This window comes from Hyperoodon ampullatus (genome assembly GCF_949752795.1).
Source record: "Hyperoodon ampullatus genome assembly, chromosome: 18".
Taxonomy (NCBI): Eukaryota; Metazoa; Chordata; class Mammalia; order Artiodactyla; family Ziphiidae; genus Hyperoodon; species Hyperoodon ampullatus.
Window position 1 is genome coordinate 51,795,270 of NC_136931.1, and position 18,132 is coordinate 51,813,401.

The 18,132-nt window shown below is 56.0% G+C and overlaps 1 protein-coding gene across 1 annotated transcript; it reads right to left on the minus strand.

Annotated features, from left to right (window-relative positions):
- Nucleotides 1-4,625: 4,625 nt before the first annotated feature.
- Nucleotides 4,626-17,923, minus strand: CADM4 (cell adhesion molecule 4; the record flags this gene model as incomplete). Its single annotated transcript, XM_079723923.1, has 9 exons — nucleotides 4,626-4,735; nucleotides 5,243-5,371; nucleotides 6,182-6,354; nucleotides 6,753-6,843; nucleotides 6,970-7,134; nucleotides 7,555-7,689; nucleotides 7,957-8,109; nucleotides 8,414-8,560; nucleotides 17,860-17,923. 9 exons carry the CDS (start codon nucleotides 17,921-17,923, stop codon nucleotides 4,626-4,628), a joined length of 1,167 nt encoding a protein of 388 aa, XP_079580049.1.
- Nucleotides 17,924-18,132: the final 209 nt, after the last annotated feature.

Consider the following 18,132-nt stretch of genomic DNA (forward strand, 5'->3'; position numbering starts at 1 on the left):
CAGCACTTCTTGTTCTCCCACTGCGCTCCCTGAGAGTAGAGAGCCAGACAGAGCAAGTTATGAAGGGGCTGGCAGCCTCAGCTGCACCTCTTATATACCAAGGCCTGTGCTGGGCACTGGCTAATATGGTGGAAAACGTATGATTCCCTTCAAACTCTAGGGGTCGAGTTTAATGCTGGGGACTAAAGAGAAAAAGATTAGGATTGAAGCCTGGAGGAGGCTGGGGCACGGGAAAGCTGGCATCAATGGCAGGTGAGCTTTCTAAAGACACTTGGATTGGGCTTTAAGGACAGAGAGGATTCATAACTGGCAGAAGAGAGTTCTCCTAATACCCTATTGCCTATAGGGCTCCATTTAATTTGGGAACTCTACTTTATGCCAGGATAGGTTGCCAGATTTAGTAAATAAAAGCATTCAATACCCAGTTAAATTTGAATTCCAGATAAAGAGTCTTTTAGAAATGTACACCTCAAATACTGCATGGAACATGGGTATATTAAATAGTTCTTTGTTGTTAATCTGAAATTCAAATTTAACTGGGGGTTCTATATTTTAACCGGCAACCATACACCAGGGACAATCAGAACTTCCTATGGGATTAGCAGGAGACATTGCTCACCAGTGCAGCCTACCCTTCCCCAAGCCCTCATCACACAAAGCCCATTCCAGAGTATTCCAGATGTCATGTGGAGGCAGTCCTTGGTGCCTAAGTCCCATTCCTACAATGAACACGGCGGCCAGACAGGCTTCTACGATCTTAGAGGGGCATAAATGAGGTTCTCTCACCACCATAACGCAAACAGTGCCGGAGACCCCACAGTGTCATGAGCCTACAGCAACCAACTCCCAAGATGCCGTGCGCGAACATAATAGGCACCCATTCCCACAACGCTAGGGAGAGGAGGCAAGAACAAAACCTTAGACAGGACCATAAGGCCCAGTCCCCACTGCTGCTGCAATTTTCCCCAGGATGCCTCGGGCCTATAATGACCACCTTCCAAGGCGCTCTTCGTCGAAGCACTCCAAGCTTCCAGGATGCTCAGCGGAAGGTGTATGACAAAAGGCACGGTTCCCCACAAGAAGCTAGGATAATCCCAGAATGCACCAGGCCCATAACGACTAGCTGACAGACTCCCACAGTGCTTTAGGGCACGGCGTCCCATTTTCCCAGGATGCCCCAGGACGGCACGGAGAAGCGTTGGGGGAGAAAAGGGAGCCTGGATTTCGCCCTCAAGCCATCACGGCCCAAGACTGCGGCCGGCTCCTCCGTGACGGGAGCCGTCACTCCCATCATGCAGCGGTGCCGTAGTGCCCGCTTCCCAGCATGCCCCGCGCACCTCCATCCCGGACACTCACCGGCGCTGGCGGCCCCAGCTCCGGCTCCGCGGCAGCGGCTGCACGCCCCGGCTTTGCGCCTGCGCTGCAAGTGGGGTAGGAGGGAGTGCGAGGGGCGTGAAGAGCCTAGGGCGCTTGCGCGGCGAGATAGACCATTCCTGTAGCATAGTGGGAAGAGGGGCTGAGTCGGGCCATCGACAAGGCTCGAGCAGGGGGTTCCGGGCCTTGCCCCTCGCTGTCCGGGTTTACTTGGTACAGTCCGCAGCCGGACGGAACGAGAAACTGCAAGGCTTGCGCGTGCGTGATCGATCATGAACGCGCCTTACAGAGAATGGGATGCGCTGGGGGTGGGGTGGGGTGGGGGTACCAGCTCTGCCTGGATCCTGGACCTGAGGCCTGCTCATTTGCATAATCTTAGCGCGGGACAATGGGAGGCCTCGGGCGATGGAAGAGCTGATTTGCATATTCCCCGGAGGGGCCATACTCCGGAGCGCATTGATTAGCATATGAGGGGCTTGGTGGGGGGGAATGGAAAACGCCGGGCAATAGCGCATGCGCACAGGGACTGCGGACTAGCGCGAAGCGGGCATCCTCAGTTCAGTCGGAATCAGTTTGCATCCGGAGAGGGGGCACAAGGGACAAGACCCTTACCAACCCTCACAACCCTCTCCCCATAACCAGGATAAATATTTATTGCTCTCTTGTGTGTCAGGCCCTGTGCTAGAGGGCACTATGGTTTCCGCAGTGAACATAACCGGCCTCTATCCTGCTGGCCACCCAGTCAAAGGAAGGAGATTCACACATAATCAGAACCACAACCCGGAGTGGTCAGACTTGGGATGAGTAAAGCAGAGGAAGCTGTGGGAGCCACAGGAGGCGCCTGCCCCAGGGAGTCTTTCTGGCAGAGGGAACAGCAAGGGCAAAGGCCTAGGGGCAAAAAAAAATTGCTTGGTTGGAGGAAGTGAAAGCACTTTACTGTACCTGGAACAGAGTCCGAGAGGGGAAAGTCTCCTACAGGCGTCGTTAGGAGCTCAGTCTTTACGATGAAGGTATAGGAAGCTATTGCAGAATTCCAGGCTTCCTGGACGTGACTCACATTCCAGTTTAAGATTCTCCAATGAGATCCCGTTACATTTAGAAAAAAATCCAAACCCTTTATCATGGCCCAGGAGCTATACACATGGTCTAACCCTGCTCATCTCTGACTTCAACCCCCATCCCCATCCAATCCTGTCTACTTCCACTTCCCCTCTAACACCCCAATCTCTTTACCATCTCAGGTCTTTGCCCTTGCTGTTCCCTTTGCCTGAAAATGCTTTTCCCTCTGATCTTCGGGTAGCTGCTCTTGTGCTCATCATTCATATCTTGGCACAGATGTCAATGTGACAGGCTTCCTCTGATCTTTTTAAGATAGCACCTCCAGACTGGCTTTAGAGAAGTGAGCGGGTTATGGATAAAGCAGGATTGGCTATGAGGTGATGGTTGTTGAAGCTGGGGTGACAGATGCATGGGGCTTCATTGTCCTGTTCTGTCTACTTCTGTATGTTTGATGTTTTCCATAATAACAAGTTAAAAGAAAACAGTACCCACATCCCCTTACTCGGTATTTTATATTAATAGTACTTATGGCAATCTGAAGTTAAGTTTTTGTTTTGTTTTGTTTTTTCCGTCCTTGCTGTAGTCTGGTTTCCTCATGAAAGCTTTGTGAAGCTAAGACCGGAGTCAACCTTTTTCACTTTGGGTTCTCAGTGCCTAGAACAGGATCAAGTTTGTGCTTAGTGCTAAGCTGTCTGGAACACCTCACATTTGCCTGTTTTATTCACCATGGCATCTCCAGCCCTTTGAGCAGCGATTGGCACTCAAGTAAGGTCAATATATTTCTGACTCAAAAATTAGAATCACTTGTCTAAAATGTAGATGAATGAATGAGGGGCCTGGAATGCCAGGCTAAGGGGCTTTGACTTGATCTAGAGATGAAGGGGAGCTAGGGAAAGACTTTTGAGCAGGGCAGGGACAGGTTTTGACAGGGCAAGATGTGAGTAATTGAAAGCTCCTCTGGAGATTGATGTTAGGGGTGGGGGTAAGCCAGGGGAAGGGTCCAGGCTATTGGGTGGGGATGGGGTAGCTCAGTGGCTACTGAAGAGACAAGACTTGGTGACTTTTGGCTGAAAGACTGACCAGAAAACAAACAGGTTTCTTGGAAGGGTGGAGGCGCCCTTGGAGAAGTAAGGACCCTCTCCTGGCCTACACCGTCCACCAGCAACCATCACCCTCCCTCCCTCCTCCCTCAGTTCAGCACCCCTCCCAACATGGTACAGCTCTGGGCAGAGGGACAGACACACAGCCACCCCAAATACTTGTTCTCTCCTCAGTTTAATGGTGGTTAGTGGGATTGCCAAACCCCCTCCCCGTTCCCCTCCCTGCCCCGTACAAAATGTGTGTGTGTTTATTTTTTTAAACAAGAAAAAGGGGGCAAAAGCCAGGAATGGGGGGGAGGGGGGCGCAATCTGATATTTTCATACAGATTTTTGATTTTTTTTAATATATTATATATAAAACCATAGAGAGCAACGCACCCTCCCCCCAGACTCCTTTCCCCCTCCCCGGGGGGCCTGGAGGAGAGATGGGGAAGGCCCCCCAAGGAGTGGGTGGATAGAGAGACAAATATGGAAGGGACAGATGTGGGGGAAGGAGGTGGAGGGAAGGAGAGCCCAGGAGCCTGGGGAAGCGGGGACTGGAGAAAGGTTGGGGCTGTCTCCCTCATCGCCCCCATCAACGTTATGACACAAAGACACAGAATCCCTGTTTCCACACCCTCCCCCCACCCCTACCCCCACCGTGCAAACATGGCTTTGCAAAGAGGTGCCCAGAGCTCTGTGGAACTCCTCCAATGGCTGGCATGGGGTCTGGGACCCCCAAAGATATCTCTGTTCCCCTTCCCTGCCCACCCCACCCTTCCCAGAATCTGACCCCTCCCCACAAGACCTGGTTCTGCAGCCTAGGGGCCTTGGCCTTCCCCCAGTTACCTTCCCCCAACCCAATCCCTACCGCCCTCCCTGGACTTGGGGGTCTGGACCTTTGGCCCTTGCCCCCCTGGGGGACCCAGACCTCTGGGCCCTTGCTTCTGGCCCTTGCAGAGATCCAGGCATCCGACACCCCCATCCCTGCCCAAGCGTCTGAGGTGTTAGTGGTGGGGGGAGAAGCCCACCATCCCAGACTCTGGTAAATGTCTTTGCAGCTGGCAGTGGGGTGGACCCCAGCCCAGGCCCATGCCTGGGGTGGAGGTGGGGTCAGATGAAGAATTCTTCTTTCCTCTTGTGTCCATCGCTGCCATTGAGAAAGGCTTCTCTTGCTTCTCCCTGCTCATCCAGGCCACTGGCCTCATGGGTCAGATAGGAGCCTGAGGGGTGACAGACCCCGGGGCAGAGGCAACAGATAAGTGTGGACCCAAGAGTCAGACAGGGAGGCCGACAAGACATACCAGACGAAGGAAGAGAGAGAGACGGAACATACAGGGAGAGGGAATCAAGTCCAGGGAATAGCAAAACGGGGGCAGAGGAAGAGGTAAAAGCAGAATTAGGAAGACTCCAAAAGTTCACGGGAAGATCAACCCTTATCCGTTCTCTTGACAGCATCCCCTTGCTCTGCTCCCAACGAACTCAGCAATTAGAAATTCAAACGCATGGTCTTAATTCAGCTTCAACCCTTCACCTCTTTTAGGGTCCTGGACCAAAAGACCCGCCCCTTTTCGGGATCTGGGCCTCAGGTTTCAAATCCTGGATCTAGGTTCCTCGCCCTCCCGGCTCTACGCCCGCCCTCTTTCGAATCGGGTTTTAGGCCCCACCCCTTTCCGAACGCCACAACCAACCACACCCCTCGCTGAATTTGAGACCCCGCCCCCACTCACCCTTCTGCCGTACTGAGCACCAGACCATGCCCACCAGCACACAGATGATCAGAAACACCAGTAGCGCCAGGATGCCGCCCACAATGGCGTACGGCACCGACGTCTGAGCCTCTACCACCGCACCAGGGTCTGCCAAAGGGACAGGGGGCAGGCCCAGGTCATCAGAGGACGGTCCCAGCCCGGGCCAATCGCTGCTAATCTCTTAAACCATTCTGCACGCCAGGTCCAACCGCGCCCCCTTATGTGCCACGCCCCTCAAATCACTGCCACCTGGTGGCCCCTTCCCTTGGTGCCATTCTTAATGCTCCGCTGCCTCAAGGAATGCGTGTAGGTTTGTACAATGCCCGACCCGGCCCCCGAGTCATTTCGCTAACATCTACCTGCCTCCTCACCCCCCGCACCACCCCACCCCCCAGAGAACAGAAAGAACACATCCCTTTTCTTTTGACTTCAGGTCCAAGTCCCTCCCCATCTTGTCTGAAACGCTCCAGGTATTTAAAATGCTGAGCTAGGGCCCAACCACTCCAAAATTCCTGCCCCACCGTTATAGGAGCTAAACACATAACACTTATTTTGTGCTGGGGCCTCCAACCGCTCTATATATTTAGCTCATATTGTCTTCACAACAACCCTATGAGGTAGGTGCTGTTGTTTATTTCCACTTTACCGATGAGGAAACTACGGCACGAAGTTACCCGCAACAGGACGCTGCAGAACTGAATCTGAACCCAGACGATCAGTCTGGCCCCAGAACTATAAGAACTCTGTGGGCTTTTGACCCCCTGGAATCATTCTTTGTACAGGCCGGGGCCTCAGACACCATCCAATCCAGCCCGCCCGTTCCCAAGGCCCAGTCCCACACAGGACAGTGCGGAGACCCCGGGAGGCCCCGCCCCTACCCTGAGCCCTGCCCCCAGGCCTGCCGCCGCGCGTCCTCACCGTAGACCACGAGCACATAGAGCGCCCTCGCGTGGCCGTGCTTGTTCGACGCCTCGCAGGTGTAGGTGCCATTATCCGCGGATACCAGGCCGGGCAGCGTAAGCGTCTCCCCGACTGCCTCGGCCCGCTCTGGCAAAGACTCATTACCGCGGTTCCAGCGGATCTGGTTTGGCCTGGGCGGGGGTATATAATGAGAGTTAGGGACGCAGGTGCCAGCACCCGATTCTGACGTCTCAGGAATCTAGACATGCCGCATCTCCAAATAAGAGGGTCCTTATTAGCCCTTTCCTTCCTAGAAAACCAACAGTCCTGGACCCAGCTTCGACCCATCACCAGGGTCTCAGGAATCCCAGCCTTTCCCCCAGCCCCTTCCACCCTGAGAATCCAGGAGTCCGGGACCCCACGGCCTCCTTCCTCACGATCTAGCTCCAGATCCCTCCTTTCTCAGGACTCAGAAGTCTGGGCCGCAGCCCCCTCTGTTAGCCCAGTCCCCTCTTTCCTGAGACACAGGTGTCCAGGTCCCCAGCCCTATTCTCCTCAGGACCCTGGAGTCTCAGGCCCCAGAGCTCACCTGGGGTTCCCCGTCACAGCACAGGTCAGCACCAGCGTGTCTCCCTCCCTCACCACGGCTTGGGAGGCATGGATCCGGGCCGTGGGGGAGTCTGTGGGCAGAAGTGAGATGAGAGAGTGGTTGTCCGGGTCATCATGCAGACTAGGAACTCCCCCGGCGACAGGCGGCAGGGGTTGGTACACTCCCTCCCCCGGGTGCTGGCCCGCCAGGCACTTACACTGCACATCCAGCACGTACTGCGTCTGTTTGCTGTGTCCGGAGGGCAGCGCCTGGTTCTGCGCCTCGCAGATGACGATACCGCCGTCGTCCTTGCGGTCCACACGAAGCCGCACTGTGCTCGCCACGCTCCAGACCTTGCCATTTTCCTGGCTGCTGCTCACTCCTGCCAAGACCCGCCCATACACTGTCAGGTCGGGGGGGAGGTTATGGCTCCGCCCACCGAAGGAGCACCCCACCCCCAAGCCAATCCCGAAGCAGGCTATTTGCCAAGCTCCGCCCCTTATCCACAGCCCTCGCCTCTACTTCTCCAAACCACGCCGTCCTCGAAAGAGGCCCACCACCCCACGTGGCTCTTCCCAAAGCTCACCCCTCTTTCACCCCACGCCCTCTCATCTATCAGTTCATTCAATAGCTATATATTGAGTGACTAGTGTCTTCTAAACCTGTGCACTCTTCTTCAGGCCCCGCCCACATATAAACCAGCCCTTCCCAAGCCATGCCTCCTGGAACCCCGCCTCTTCGTAAGTCCCGCCCTTCGCTGGCACCTCCCCCGCCCACCCCCATCCCTGACCCCAGGTAGTACCTTTCAGCTCCTTTCGGTCCCGGTACCAGCGCAGGACGGCGGCCGGGCGGGACCGTGGAACGAGGCAGCTGAGCTCCACCTCGCCGCCCTCCACCGCCTGTTCCCGGACCTCCACTATAGGATTCTCCGGGGCCACTGCCGCAGGGAGAAGGGGGCAAGGAGGAGGTCAAGGGAGGCACCAAGGTGGGCTCAAAGTAACCAGGCTGCGGGATTCCAGGGACCAAAGGGGACAAGGGTCCCAGATGGCAGGGGTCAAACAGAGGCCAGAGGTCAGGAAGGCCGGCCTTATTTACAGGGACCAGATGTCCAGGAGGTTAAGAACAGCCAGGGTCAGGTCTCAGGATAAGGGACAAGCAGAGGAGAAAGGAGAAGGGGTGGGTCTGAGGAGGGGGAGGCCGTTACCCAGTACAGTGAGCGTGGCAATCTGGTGGTGGGTATCCTCCGTGTAGAGCTGGCAGAAGTAGCCCCCCTCGTCCTCCAGGCGCGCATCTGAGAGCCGGATCCGTACCCGGCGTGGGGAGAACTCCTCAAGCTGGAAACGCTCATCCTTCAGGGCTGGAGAGTGAACGACAAGAGTGAACTTGGGGCATCCTGACCTCAGAAGTCCCCCCCTTTCTCCAGGAGCTTAGAGTGCAGCCCTCTGCCTCTTTTCTCCAACCATACGCATGCGTCTAAGGTGCCCACCTAGTTACTCCCTTGGGTACCCAGAACGTTTCATGCCCTCCCACCCACAGGACCAGGAGTCCAGGCCCCCGGCCCCCTCCTTCCTCAGACCCTGGAGTCCAGAGTCTCAGCTCTGTCCTCTGTCAGGCCCCAGCCCTCTCCTTCAAGACTCAGGATTCCAGACCCCAGCACTCACCACGGGTACCATTGAAGAAGAGGGTCTGCCGGGCGGGGTTCTGAATGACAACTATAGATCCATCATACTGGTGCAGACGGCAGGTTATCTCGGCCACCCCACCCTCAGCCACTGTTACATTCTCTGTCTGTACTTCCTGGCCTGCCCCTGGACCAGCAGACAGAGAGACAGGATAGGAGACTCATTGAGGGGTGCAGTTCAGTCTGTGCTCTCTCCCTCTGTTCCTCGCCCATCCAAACCTCCAATCCCTCTCCTTTCCCTCTCATTCAGTTCATCACACCCAACACTTCCTGCAGGCTGGAGTTCGGGAGATGGAGAAAACCTGCCCCCTGCTCTAGAGGAGGTGCAGTCAAGATCCAGCGGAATATGCTCTAATGGGGGTAGCACAGGGCACGCTGGGAGCCCAGAGGAAGTGGAGACTAAGACCACCCAGGGAGAGGGGTGATCAGGGAAGGCTCTACAAGAAAGCTCCATTGGACCCACATTTTAAAGAGTGCACAGGAGTTCACCAGGTACGGGAAACTGCTATGTGTTCACCAAACCCCGTCTTTCACACCCGAGCACATGTTGTAACTTGTCTGTAGAGATGGCCACGATATTCTTCCCATCCCTGTATGTGCCCTTTGTGAGCTGACTTTGCTGCTCTTCCCATTAACGAAGCACTCTGACCCTGCGAATCTGGGGAGGCCCTGTGACTTTCTTTGAAGTCAATATCACTTTGCTAGAAGTGATATTGTATGAGTTCTGGAACCTAGGTCTCAAGAGACCTTGCAGCTTCCGTGCATGCCCTCTTGCTGCCCTGACACTGTCAAGCGAACATGCCCGAACCAGCTTCCTTGAGGATGAGAGACCACATGGAGAGAGAAGCCCAGCCAGAAGCCAGCACCAACTGCCAGCCATGTGAGTGAGGCCATCCCAGACCACCCAGCCCCAGTGGCACCACCAGGTGACTGTAGCCACATGAGTGACTCCAGGTGAGACCAAGAGAAGAAATACCCGACTGATACAGTCCAAATTGCTGACCCCCAGAGTCATAAGCAAAAAGCATAATTGTTTAAAGACACTATGTTTTGGAGGGTCTCTTAACACCTCTCAAGTTAACTGGTACCACACTCTATTAGGCTACATTTCCTAGGATCCCTTGTGCTTAGGTGGGGCCATGTGACTGATTTCTGGCCAATGGGCTGTAGGCAGAAGAGAGAAACCCCTCTTCCAGCCTGGCTCATTTCACTTGCAATCCTTCATACTGGCTGAATGCAGAGGACTCCCAAAAACCCAGAGGAGGACAGGATCACAAGCTAGAAGGAGCCCAGGGCCCTGACTTCCTGCCCCCTGTGACCTGCCTGCACAGGACTGTAGCATGAGTGAGAAATACACTTTTTTGTTAAGCCATTGAGATTTCAGGGCTGTTGTTATAGCAGTTAGCTTACCCTGATTAATCCAACAGAGGGACAAGGTAAGGGGTTAGTGAGGGGGTGTTTCCAGCCAAGGAAACAGCGTAAAGCTCAAAGCTGAGATTCATCAGCATCATCGTCACTGTCACCTTCAAAACAACAATAACCATAATAGCTTCTGTTTATTAGGCACTTCCTGTTCCAGGCTTTGTGCTAGGGGCATTACCTATATAATTTCCATTTAATCACCACAATACCTGAACAAGGGAGGCATTATTATCAATCCCCAGTTTTTTTTTTCCCCAGTTCCCATTTTATAGATGAGAAAATTGGTCCAGAGAGAGAAAATGACTTGGCCAACGTCACAGCCTGAGAGTGGCAGAGACAGTGTCTGCCTCCAGACCTTTCTGATTCCGTAACCTGCATCTACATCCATTCCTGGTTCTCTGGGTGAAAAGTGTCCAGCATTGGTGAGGGGCTGTGGGATGTGCTTATGAAGGGCCTCAAATGCCAGGCTAGGAGATTAGCTTTTATCCTGAAGGCCAGTGGAGAAACTGAAGCAGGAAAGAGCCATGATCAGATCTGCTTATTTACCTTTAAATGCTGGACAACTAGCGCTTCATGTCTCTTACATACTGTCTCATTCATTCATTTGAGCAGCGGGGAGGTTTTCAGGGGCTGGGTGCCCAGAGATGAGTCACATGAGGTCCCTGTCCTGCAAGGCCTTCAATATTTATGGGGAGGTAGACACAGATCACTGTAAAATCCCATCAGAAGTGTTACGGTCCCTGTAAGAGGGACAGGTAACCTGATTTTGGGGGCTGAGGGGCGGAAAAGATTAATTCTGGGGAGAGGAGGCAGAGACAGCTAGCTTCCTACCCAGCATCCATTCTTCCCTTTCTCTTTAGAAAAAGAACCCTGGTCGTATTTTACGGTTGCCCTATATCCAGCAGAAAGAGAAATTTCCCAGACTCCTTTGCAGCTAAGTGAGGCCATGTGATAAAATTTTGTCCGACTGGATATCAGGAGAAGTGTCATGTGATAATTTTGAGAGGACTTTCTAAAGAAAGGGGATAAGTCCTTTTTCTACCAGGTCACCTTTATGGAATTAGGATGGGATAGAATTCTGGAACCAAGAGCTGGAAGGTGCCTGGGTCTCTGGTGATGATATGGAGCTGCCATAAAAGGCCTGGATGCCTACTTCTGGCTTCTTTTACCTTTGAATATAATCTTTGTGAATTTAAGCCACTATTAGGGGTTTATCTAGTCCTTCCCAGAGTATCAATTTTAACATGTCCAATCCTTGCCCCAAATATTTTCCTTCCCACGTTTTCTCAGTCTCGGTAAATGTCACAACCTGGTTGCTCAGACCAAAATACCTAGAAATCATCCAAGTTTTCACCCTTTCCCTCACCTCTAACATCAGCAAGATCTATCCATTCTATTTCCAAAATATATCCCAAACCTGTTCACCTTTGGCTACCTCACCTACCATCACCTAGTCCAAGGACACCATCTGTTACCTGGTCCTTCCAGAGCTATTCATGAGTCTCCCTTCTTCCCCACCTGCCTCCCCCGCAGGCCAGTCTCAACACAGCCAGAGTGTTTACAACACTCTGAAGGCTGTCCATTACACTTAGAATAAAATCTAGACCCCTTCCCTGGGTCTTCAAGGTGTTTGGTGGTGGCCCTTCTCTGACCACAGTTCCGACCACCCTCCTGCCACTCACTTCCCTCTGGGCTCACTGGCCTTGATGTCCCTCAAACATGCTGAGCTTGTTCCCACCTCAGGGCCTTTGCACTGGCTCTTCCATCTGCCAGGAATGTTCTTCCCCCTTGATCATCCCAGGACTGCCCCCTGTTCTCATTCAGGCCTCTGTGCCTCAGATCAGAGAGGCCTTTGCTCACTCCCTGTGCCTTCCCCTCCAGAACACTTCCTGTTTCGTCACAACTGTTTTATTTCCTCTATGGAAATTTCAGTGAAATTATTTTATTAATTTGCATACTTGTTTGTTGTCTGTTTGTCCCTCATCGCTCGAATATACACCCCATGAAGGCAGGGATGTAATCCCTTGGGTTTACTGCTGCACCCTAGTGCCTGCAAGTGTGCCTGGGGAGGCACATGCATGGGGATGTCTCTGGGGAGGCTGATGCAGGAATCGCACAAGTCAGGCAGGATCTCATTTCATCCTCACAACAACTTTGTGACATCACATTATTCTCATCTTAAACGCCTGGGTGGATCCCAGCTGGACCACTTGCCATCTGTGTGACCTAGGACAACTGGCTTAACCTTTCTGAGCCTCAGATGCCCTGTCTGTAAAGTGGGGATGATGCCAATGCCTGATTCACAAGGATTAGCCCAGGACCTGAGGCTCAGGGAGCCCTCTGTGCAAAGCTGCTGTTATTATAACCTCCGGAAACATGCCCATCCACCTGAAAACTGGCCCATCCACCTGAAAATTGGCCTGCCTGCACACTCTGGCACTTTAAAAAAAACCATCTTGAAGCCTATCCGTGGATCCTGGACCTCAGGACTAGCCCAATGCTAGCCCCCCATTTTATAGATGTGGAAAACGAGGCTCAGGGGTCCCAGGCAAGTCAGTGGCAGAAACTCAACATCTCTTGGGAGCCCTCAGGACCTCTGGGTCTGCCCCCCCAAATGTGTCCCCTGCTCTCTGCTTGAGGGTGCACATGGGGTGAGGGTGGGGGGCTTTTGTCTTATTCCCTCCCCCTCCTGAGGAGTCAGTAACCAACAGTGTCTGTGCCTGGAATATTAATGTCCTAGGAGCTTTTGTTTCGGGGTTGGGGGGTGGTGAGGCAGGACTTTCTGGTTAGAGAGGGGCTGAGCTTGGGGACTGGGGCACTGGCCCTTTAAACTGTGTTGACAGCCTGGAGTCGTCATGGGGATGGTGCCTGGAAAAAGGGACTGGGGAGGGTTCGGGGAAGAGTGGCTGAACAGGTGATATGTAGAGACCCAGAATCCAGCACTCTTCTCCTTTAGACCTGGAAATCCAGCCCCCCCAGCTGCCTCCTCTCCCAGGATCCACGAGTCCGGGTTTCTAGTGCCCTCCTCCATCAGGATCAGGAATCGGGGTCCTCAGCAACTTCTTCCCTCAAATCCAGAAGTCCCAAGTCCTCAGCCTTCTCCCTCCTCAAATCCAGGATTCTGGGCCTCCAACCCCCTCCTCCTTCAGGACCCAGGAGTCAGGGGTCCAGACTACACAGCTGGTGGATGTTTCCACGGAGACTAAGCCGAGTGGGGGGAGTACTTCCTGGGTCCTGAGTCAGCAAATACCCAAGGGAGTCTCAAGGTCACAGTTCCGGGAAGGTCACAGCCACCACCTCCATATCCTCTCCCCAGGGGGCTCGTGGCATCATGCCTCCTTCCCCCACATCCTCCCCTAGGGAGATGGTACATCCCTGCATCCTGACCGAACCCCCCCTCAGCCCCCCATCAATGGCGGAGTCCGAACATCCTCGCACAAAGCATCAATTCTTCCCCAACTCAGCCTTGTGAAGGCGCCTGTATTCGCAGGACCTAGGCATCAGGGTCCCAGCCCCTCCTCCCTCAGAAACCTGGACTGGGACCCCCAGCGCCTTCCTCTCTCAGGACTCAAGAGTCTGTACCCACCCCACCCTCCATCAAGACCTAGGAGTCTGGGACCCCAGCCCCCTTCTCCCTCTGGACCCAGGAGTTTAAGCTCCATTCCTCCCTCAGATCCAGGAGTCTAAGACCCCAGGCCCTCCTCCCTCAGACCCAGAGTCCAGGCCCCCGGCCCCTCCCCCCTCAGACCCAGGATCCAGACCCCCGGCCCCTCCTCCCTCAGACCCAGGATCCAGACCCCCGGCCCCTCCTCCCTCAGACCCAGAGTCCAGGCCCCCAGCCCCTCCCCCCTCAGACCCAGGATCCAGACCCCCGGCCCCTCCTCCCTCAGACCCAGAGTCCAGGCCCCCAGCCCCTCCCCCCTCAGACCCAGGATCCAGACCCCCGGCCCCTCCTCCCTCAGACCCAGAGTCCAGGCCCCCGGCCCCTCCTCCCTCAGACCCAGGATCCAGACCCCCGGCCCCTCCTCCCTCAGACCCAGAGTCCAGGCCCCCAGCCCCTCCTCCCTCAGACCCAGGATCCAGACCCCCGGCCCCTCCCCCCTCAGACCCAGGATCCAGGCCCCCCGCCCCTCCTCCCTCAGACCCAGGATCCAGGCCCCCGGCCCCTCCCCCGTCAGACCCAGGATCCAGACCCCCGGCCCCTCCTCCCTCAGACCCAGGATCCAGACCCCCGGCCCCTCCCCCCTCAGACCCAGGATCCAGACCCCCGGCCCCTCCCCCCTCAGACCCAGGATCCAGACCCCCGGCCCCTCCCCCCTCAGACCCAGGATCCAGACCCCCGGCCCCTCCCTCCTCAGACCCAGGATCCAGGCCCCCGGCCCCTCCCCGCTCAGACCCAGAGTCCAGGCCCCCAGCTCCCTCCTGGGAACTTCTGACTCCAGCTCCACAGTCCTCAACCCCCAGAACCACAGCCCGGCTCCGCAGCCCGCTCGTCCTCCTCCTGTCTGCGAAGCAAGCATCAGGTGGGGGCGTAGGGGTGAGTCAGCAGCTCACACACAAAGTTCCCCCTGTGGTCCCCACGTTCCTGGGATACTTAGAGCTCCCTGGATTCCGGGCCTCAAGCCCAGCCAGGGGGTAGGGGAGTCCTCCGGAGGTTCCCCCTGGGTGTGGGGTCAGGGGAAGAATTCCTGCTTCAGGAAGGGGGTGAGCCTGCACTGAGCACCTACTGTCCTCTCCTCCACCCCCAGCGCCCTCTATTTGCCCCCTTCCAGAGGAGCCCGGGCTCTGCAGCCGCCCTCTTGCCCCACTGGGTGCCGGCTGAGGAGCCTTGGTGCCCCGTTCCCAGAGGACCTATGGGCCCGGGGTCTGCACAGGCAGGAACCAGTGGGTGCTTGTGTCCTGGTGCCACAGGCCAATGGGTGCTGGCGAGTCCAACGGTCTCCCGGCACCCCCCCCCGCCCCTCACCCCACCCAGAGAGAGAAAGCTGCCTTTGTGTTCCCCAAGACGGGGACAGGCCAGGCTCACACGACATTAACCCACCCCAGGCCCCAGCCCTGCTGCGTCTAAGGTCTTGGAATCCATCGCAGAACCTGACCCCCGCTCCGGGGACTCCGGCATTCGGCTCATGGGTGGGTGAGGATCAGTGACAGAAGCCTGTTTTCAGAGTGGCTGGGCAGGACTTTAGGAGGAGGGAGGGCTGAGTCACTTGGGAGGGAAACACTCGGGATCAACAGACTCTCCCTCCGCAAAGCCCCCCAACTCTTCATAGCTTCTTTATCTTCTCTTTGGATCTGGAGATCTGTTTCCTCCGCTCCTTTCTGTGCCATCCAGTTCCTGGCCTGGGGGTCTCTGTTTCTGCCTGTGGGCATCTCTGGGCAGGCAACCCATCTCTCTCTCGCTTCCTCTTGCCCACCCACCCTGGACCCCTTCTTTCTCTTGGCATACATCTCACCAGCCTCTGCTGGTATTCTTGGTAGATGAGGGAGCCAGGAAACAGAGAATACAGTTTTGAAAGGGTGTAAATGAACCCCATCTTCCATCCCCACTCCTGCTGGCTGGGCAAGGTGAGAGGGGAAGCGGAGTGACGAAGAGGGAAACGTGGGGACCATGGACGACTCCTACAATCTGGAGGCCAAAGCCATTCAGAGATAACCAGAGAAAAGGAAAGCATGAAGGGTCCTCTGAGATCAGGTACTCCAGCTGCCTACTCCATGCTTTACAGAAGGGGAAGTGAGGCTCAGAGCGGGAAAGGGCAGGGGCTGACCCAGAATTACATCAGAGGGGCCTGGCTCCACAGTGCTTCCCATGACACCTAGCTCTCTCCCAACTTGTTAAGTCCCACACCATTTTATTTAGAGAAAGTTTATAGAAGGGATTAGTGTACCAGGAAGCAGTGACTTTAAAACCAAACAAGGGACAAGCCTGTAGAGCTACCTCCCAGAAGTGCTGGAGAAAGGATGCTCGAACTGGGAAGGTGGTCATCTTAGGCTACACTCTGATTCTGAGAATCCAAATTCCCACGATTCTAAGCCGTCAAGATTCTAGATGTCAGAGGTGTCAAGATTCAGGATCTCCAAGAGGTCAAGGTTTCAGAATTGTGAAGATATCAGGAGGCTAGAATGCTAATGCCAGCAAAGATCTAGAACTTTAAAGGTGTCAAGATTCTAAAGACTTTGGGATTCTGGAAGCCTAAAGATGTCAACGGTTCTAAAATACCCTCAGGTTCTTTGTTTACTGGATTCGTTGGTTCTAGGAGTCTATGAGCCTGGGTTTTAGTGCCTAACAAAGAAAGAAAGAAAAACAAAATTGGATGGAGATGTAACAAAGGTACCAAAGTGCTCATCTGGGAAACTGTGGCATGTCTGCCACAAAGAAAGGAGGTAATGGTGAAAGTTTTGAAGCGATGGCAGAAGACTATAAAAGAAAGCAAGGTGGAGGGTGACAGGTCCACTCTTCCCCTCACCTTGCCCCGAGGAGAGGAGAGGGAGGCTCTGCCTCAGACTCGAGTGGGGAACGTGTCACTGCACCCAACTTGCCAGAAACCTCTTCAGGGGTCCAAGCTGCAGTTCCTTTCCTTTCAGGTCACCGAGTTCAACATCCCCACTTTACAGAAAGGGAAACTGAGGCCCCGAGAGAGGAGGGTGCTTGTCATTGGCTACCCTGGCAAATGGCAAGAGCCAGGATTTAAACCCAGGCAGGCCCCCACCCCTGTGCCATCTGGTCACAGCTCCCAAATTTCTACAGGACATACGGCCCTCCCACTTCTGCTCAGCCACCTCCCAGTCATCCATTCCCCCCAGGAGTGGCTTCCCCCACCGGGGACGGGGTGACCTGTGGCAGGTACCAGGCACACACAGTGTGAGAGCGTGAGTGTGGGGCTGACATTTCCTGACCTTGTCCTGGATCTCAGGGTCACCCTACCTTGGAGGTCTCCAGCTTTTCACTGTGCGTGATAAGGGTATGTGGAGGCCTCCCTGGAGGTCCTGGAAGGGGGCTTCTCTGTAGGTCGTGGCCTGGGTGTGTGAACGGGTGGGGAGGGGCAGCGTTTGGAAGGCATTTGCTGAATCCACGTGTGTGTCCACATGCCAAGGTTCCCCATACACATTTTCCCTCCAGGGCCCTTCAGGATGCCCTCCCTGACTCAATTCCTCTTCAGGCGCACAGAGGGATAGAGAGATGGAGAAACGAAGGATGGCAATGGGGGAGCCCAGGGAGGAGGATGTAAGGGTAGAAAGGAGAGGCGGAGAGACAGGGAACAGGGAGACAGTGGGACAGAGAGAGGGGAGAGAGTGGGGAATGAGGGAGATAGGTGATAGAGAGGGCTAGAGAAACAGGAATGACAGAAAGGGGACAGAGAGACAAGGGAATGGGACCCATGGGGGACAGAGAACCAGAGGTGACAGTAAGACAGGGACAGAGAAGGAGAACGGGGGCAGAGAGGGAGGGCAAAAATACAGGGGGACAGAGAAGGGAGTCGAGAGGATGATGGGGGGCAGGCAGAGTGACCCAGTAAAAAGGGACAGAGACCAAGGGACAGATGTAGGGGACAAAGACAGGATAGAGAGCTGGGGGACAGGGAGGCAAGGAGAAAGGGGGACAGAGAGGGACAGTCTTGGAGACTGAGGGACAGAGGACAAGGGTAGGGGGACAAGGAGAGAGACTGAGGGACTCAGAGACAGGCGGACAGGGGGACCCAGAGACCGGACAGAAGGACAGCGGGGCCGGCCCCGAGAAGGCTGGCTTGGGGTTGGACTGGGGGTCTCGGGCCCTTTGTCCCGCCGGGATCGGGGCCTGTGCGGGGTTGGGGGGGGCTGCGGCACGACGGCCGGGGCCCGCGCCCCCTCCCCCGCTCGCGGCTCCCTGCTCGCGGCTCCCGGCCCGCGCTGCGCTTTGTCCCGGGGAGGGGGCCCGGCCCGGCCCCGCGCGCATTGTTCCGCCTCTGCGGCCCCGCGGCCGCCGGGCTGTCACTGCGGCGCGCCCCCCGCCCCGGCCCCTGACCCTACCTGGCCCCGCCGCGGCCGCCCACAGCAGCAGCAGCGGCCACTGGAAGCGCCGGGCCCGGCCCATGGTGCCGCCGCCGCCGCCGCCGCCGCCGCCGCCGCCGCTGCTGCTCGCTCCCGGCCGGCACCTGCACCTCCCGCGCTGCCCGCCCCGCCCCGCCCCCGCGCCCCGCGCCCCGCCCCCTGCCCGCCCGGGGGGCGGGGCGCCGAGGCCGGGGCGGGGCCGGCGCAGGGAGAGGCAGGGAGACGCGGGGAGGCCCCAGACAATGGGGGAGA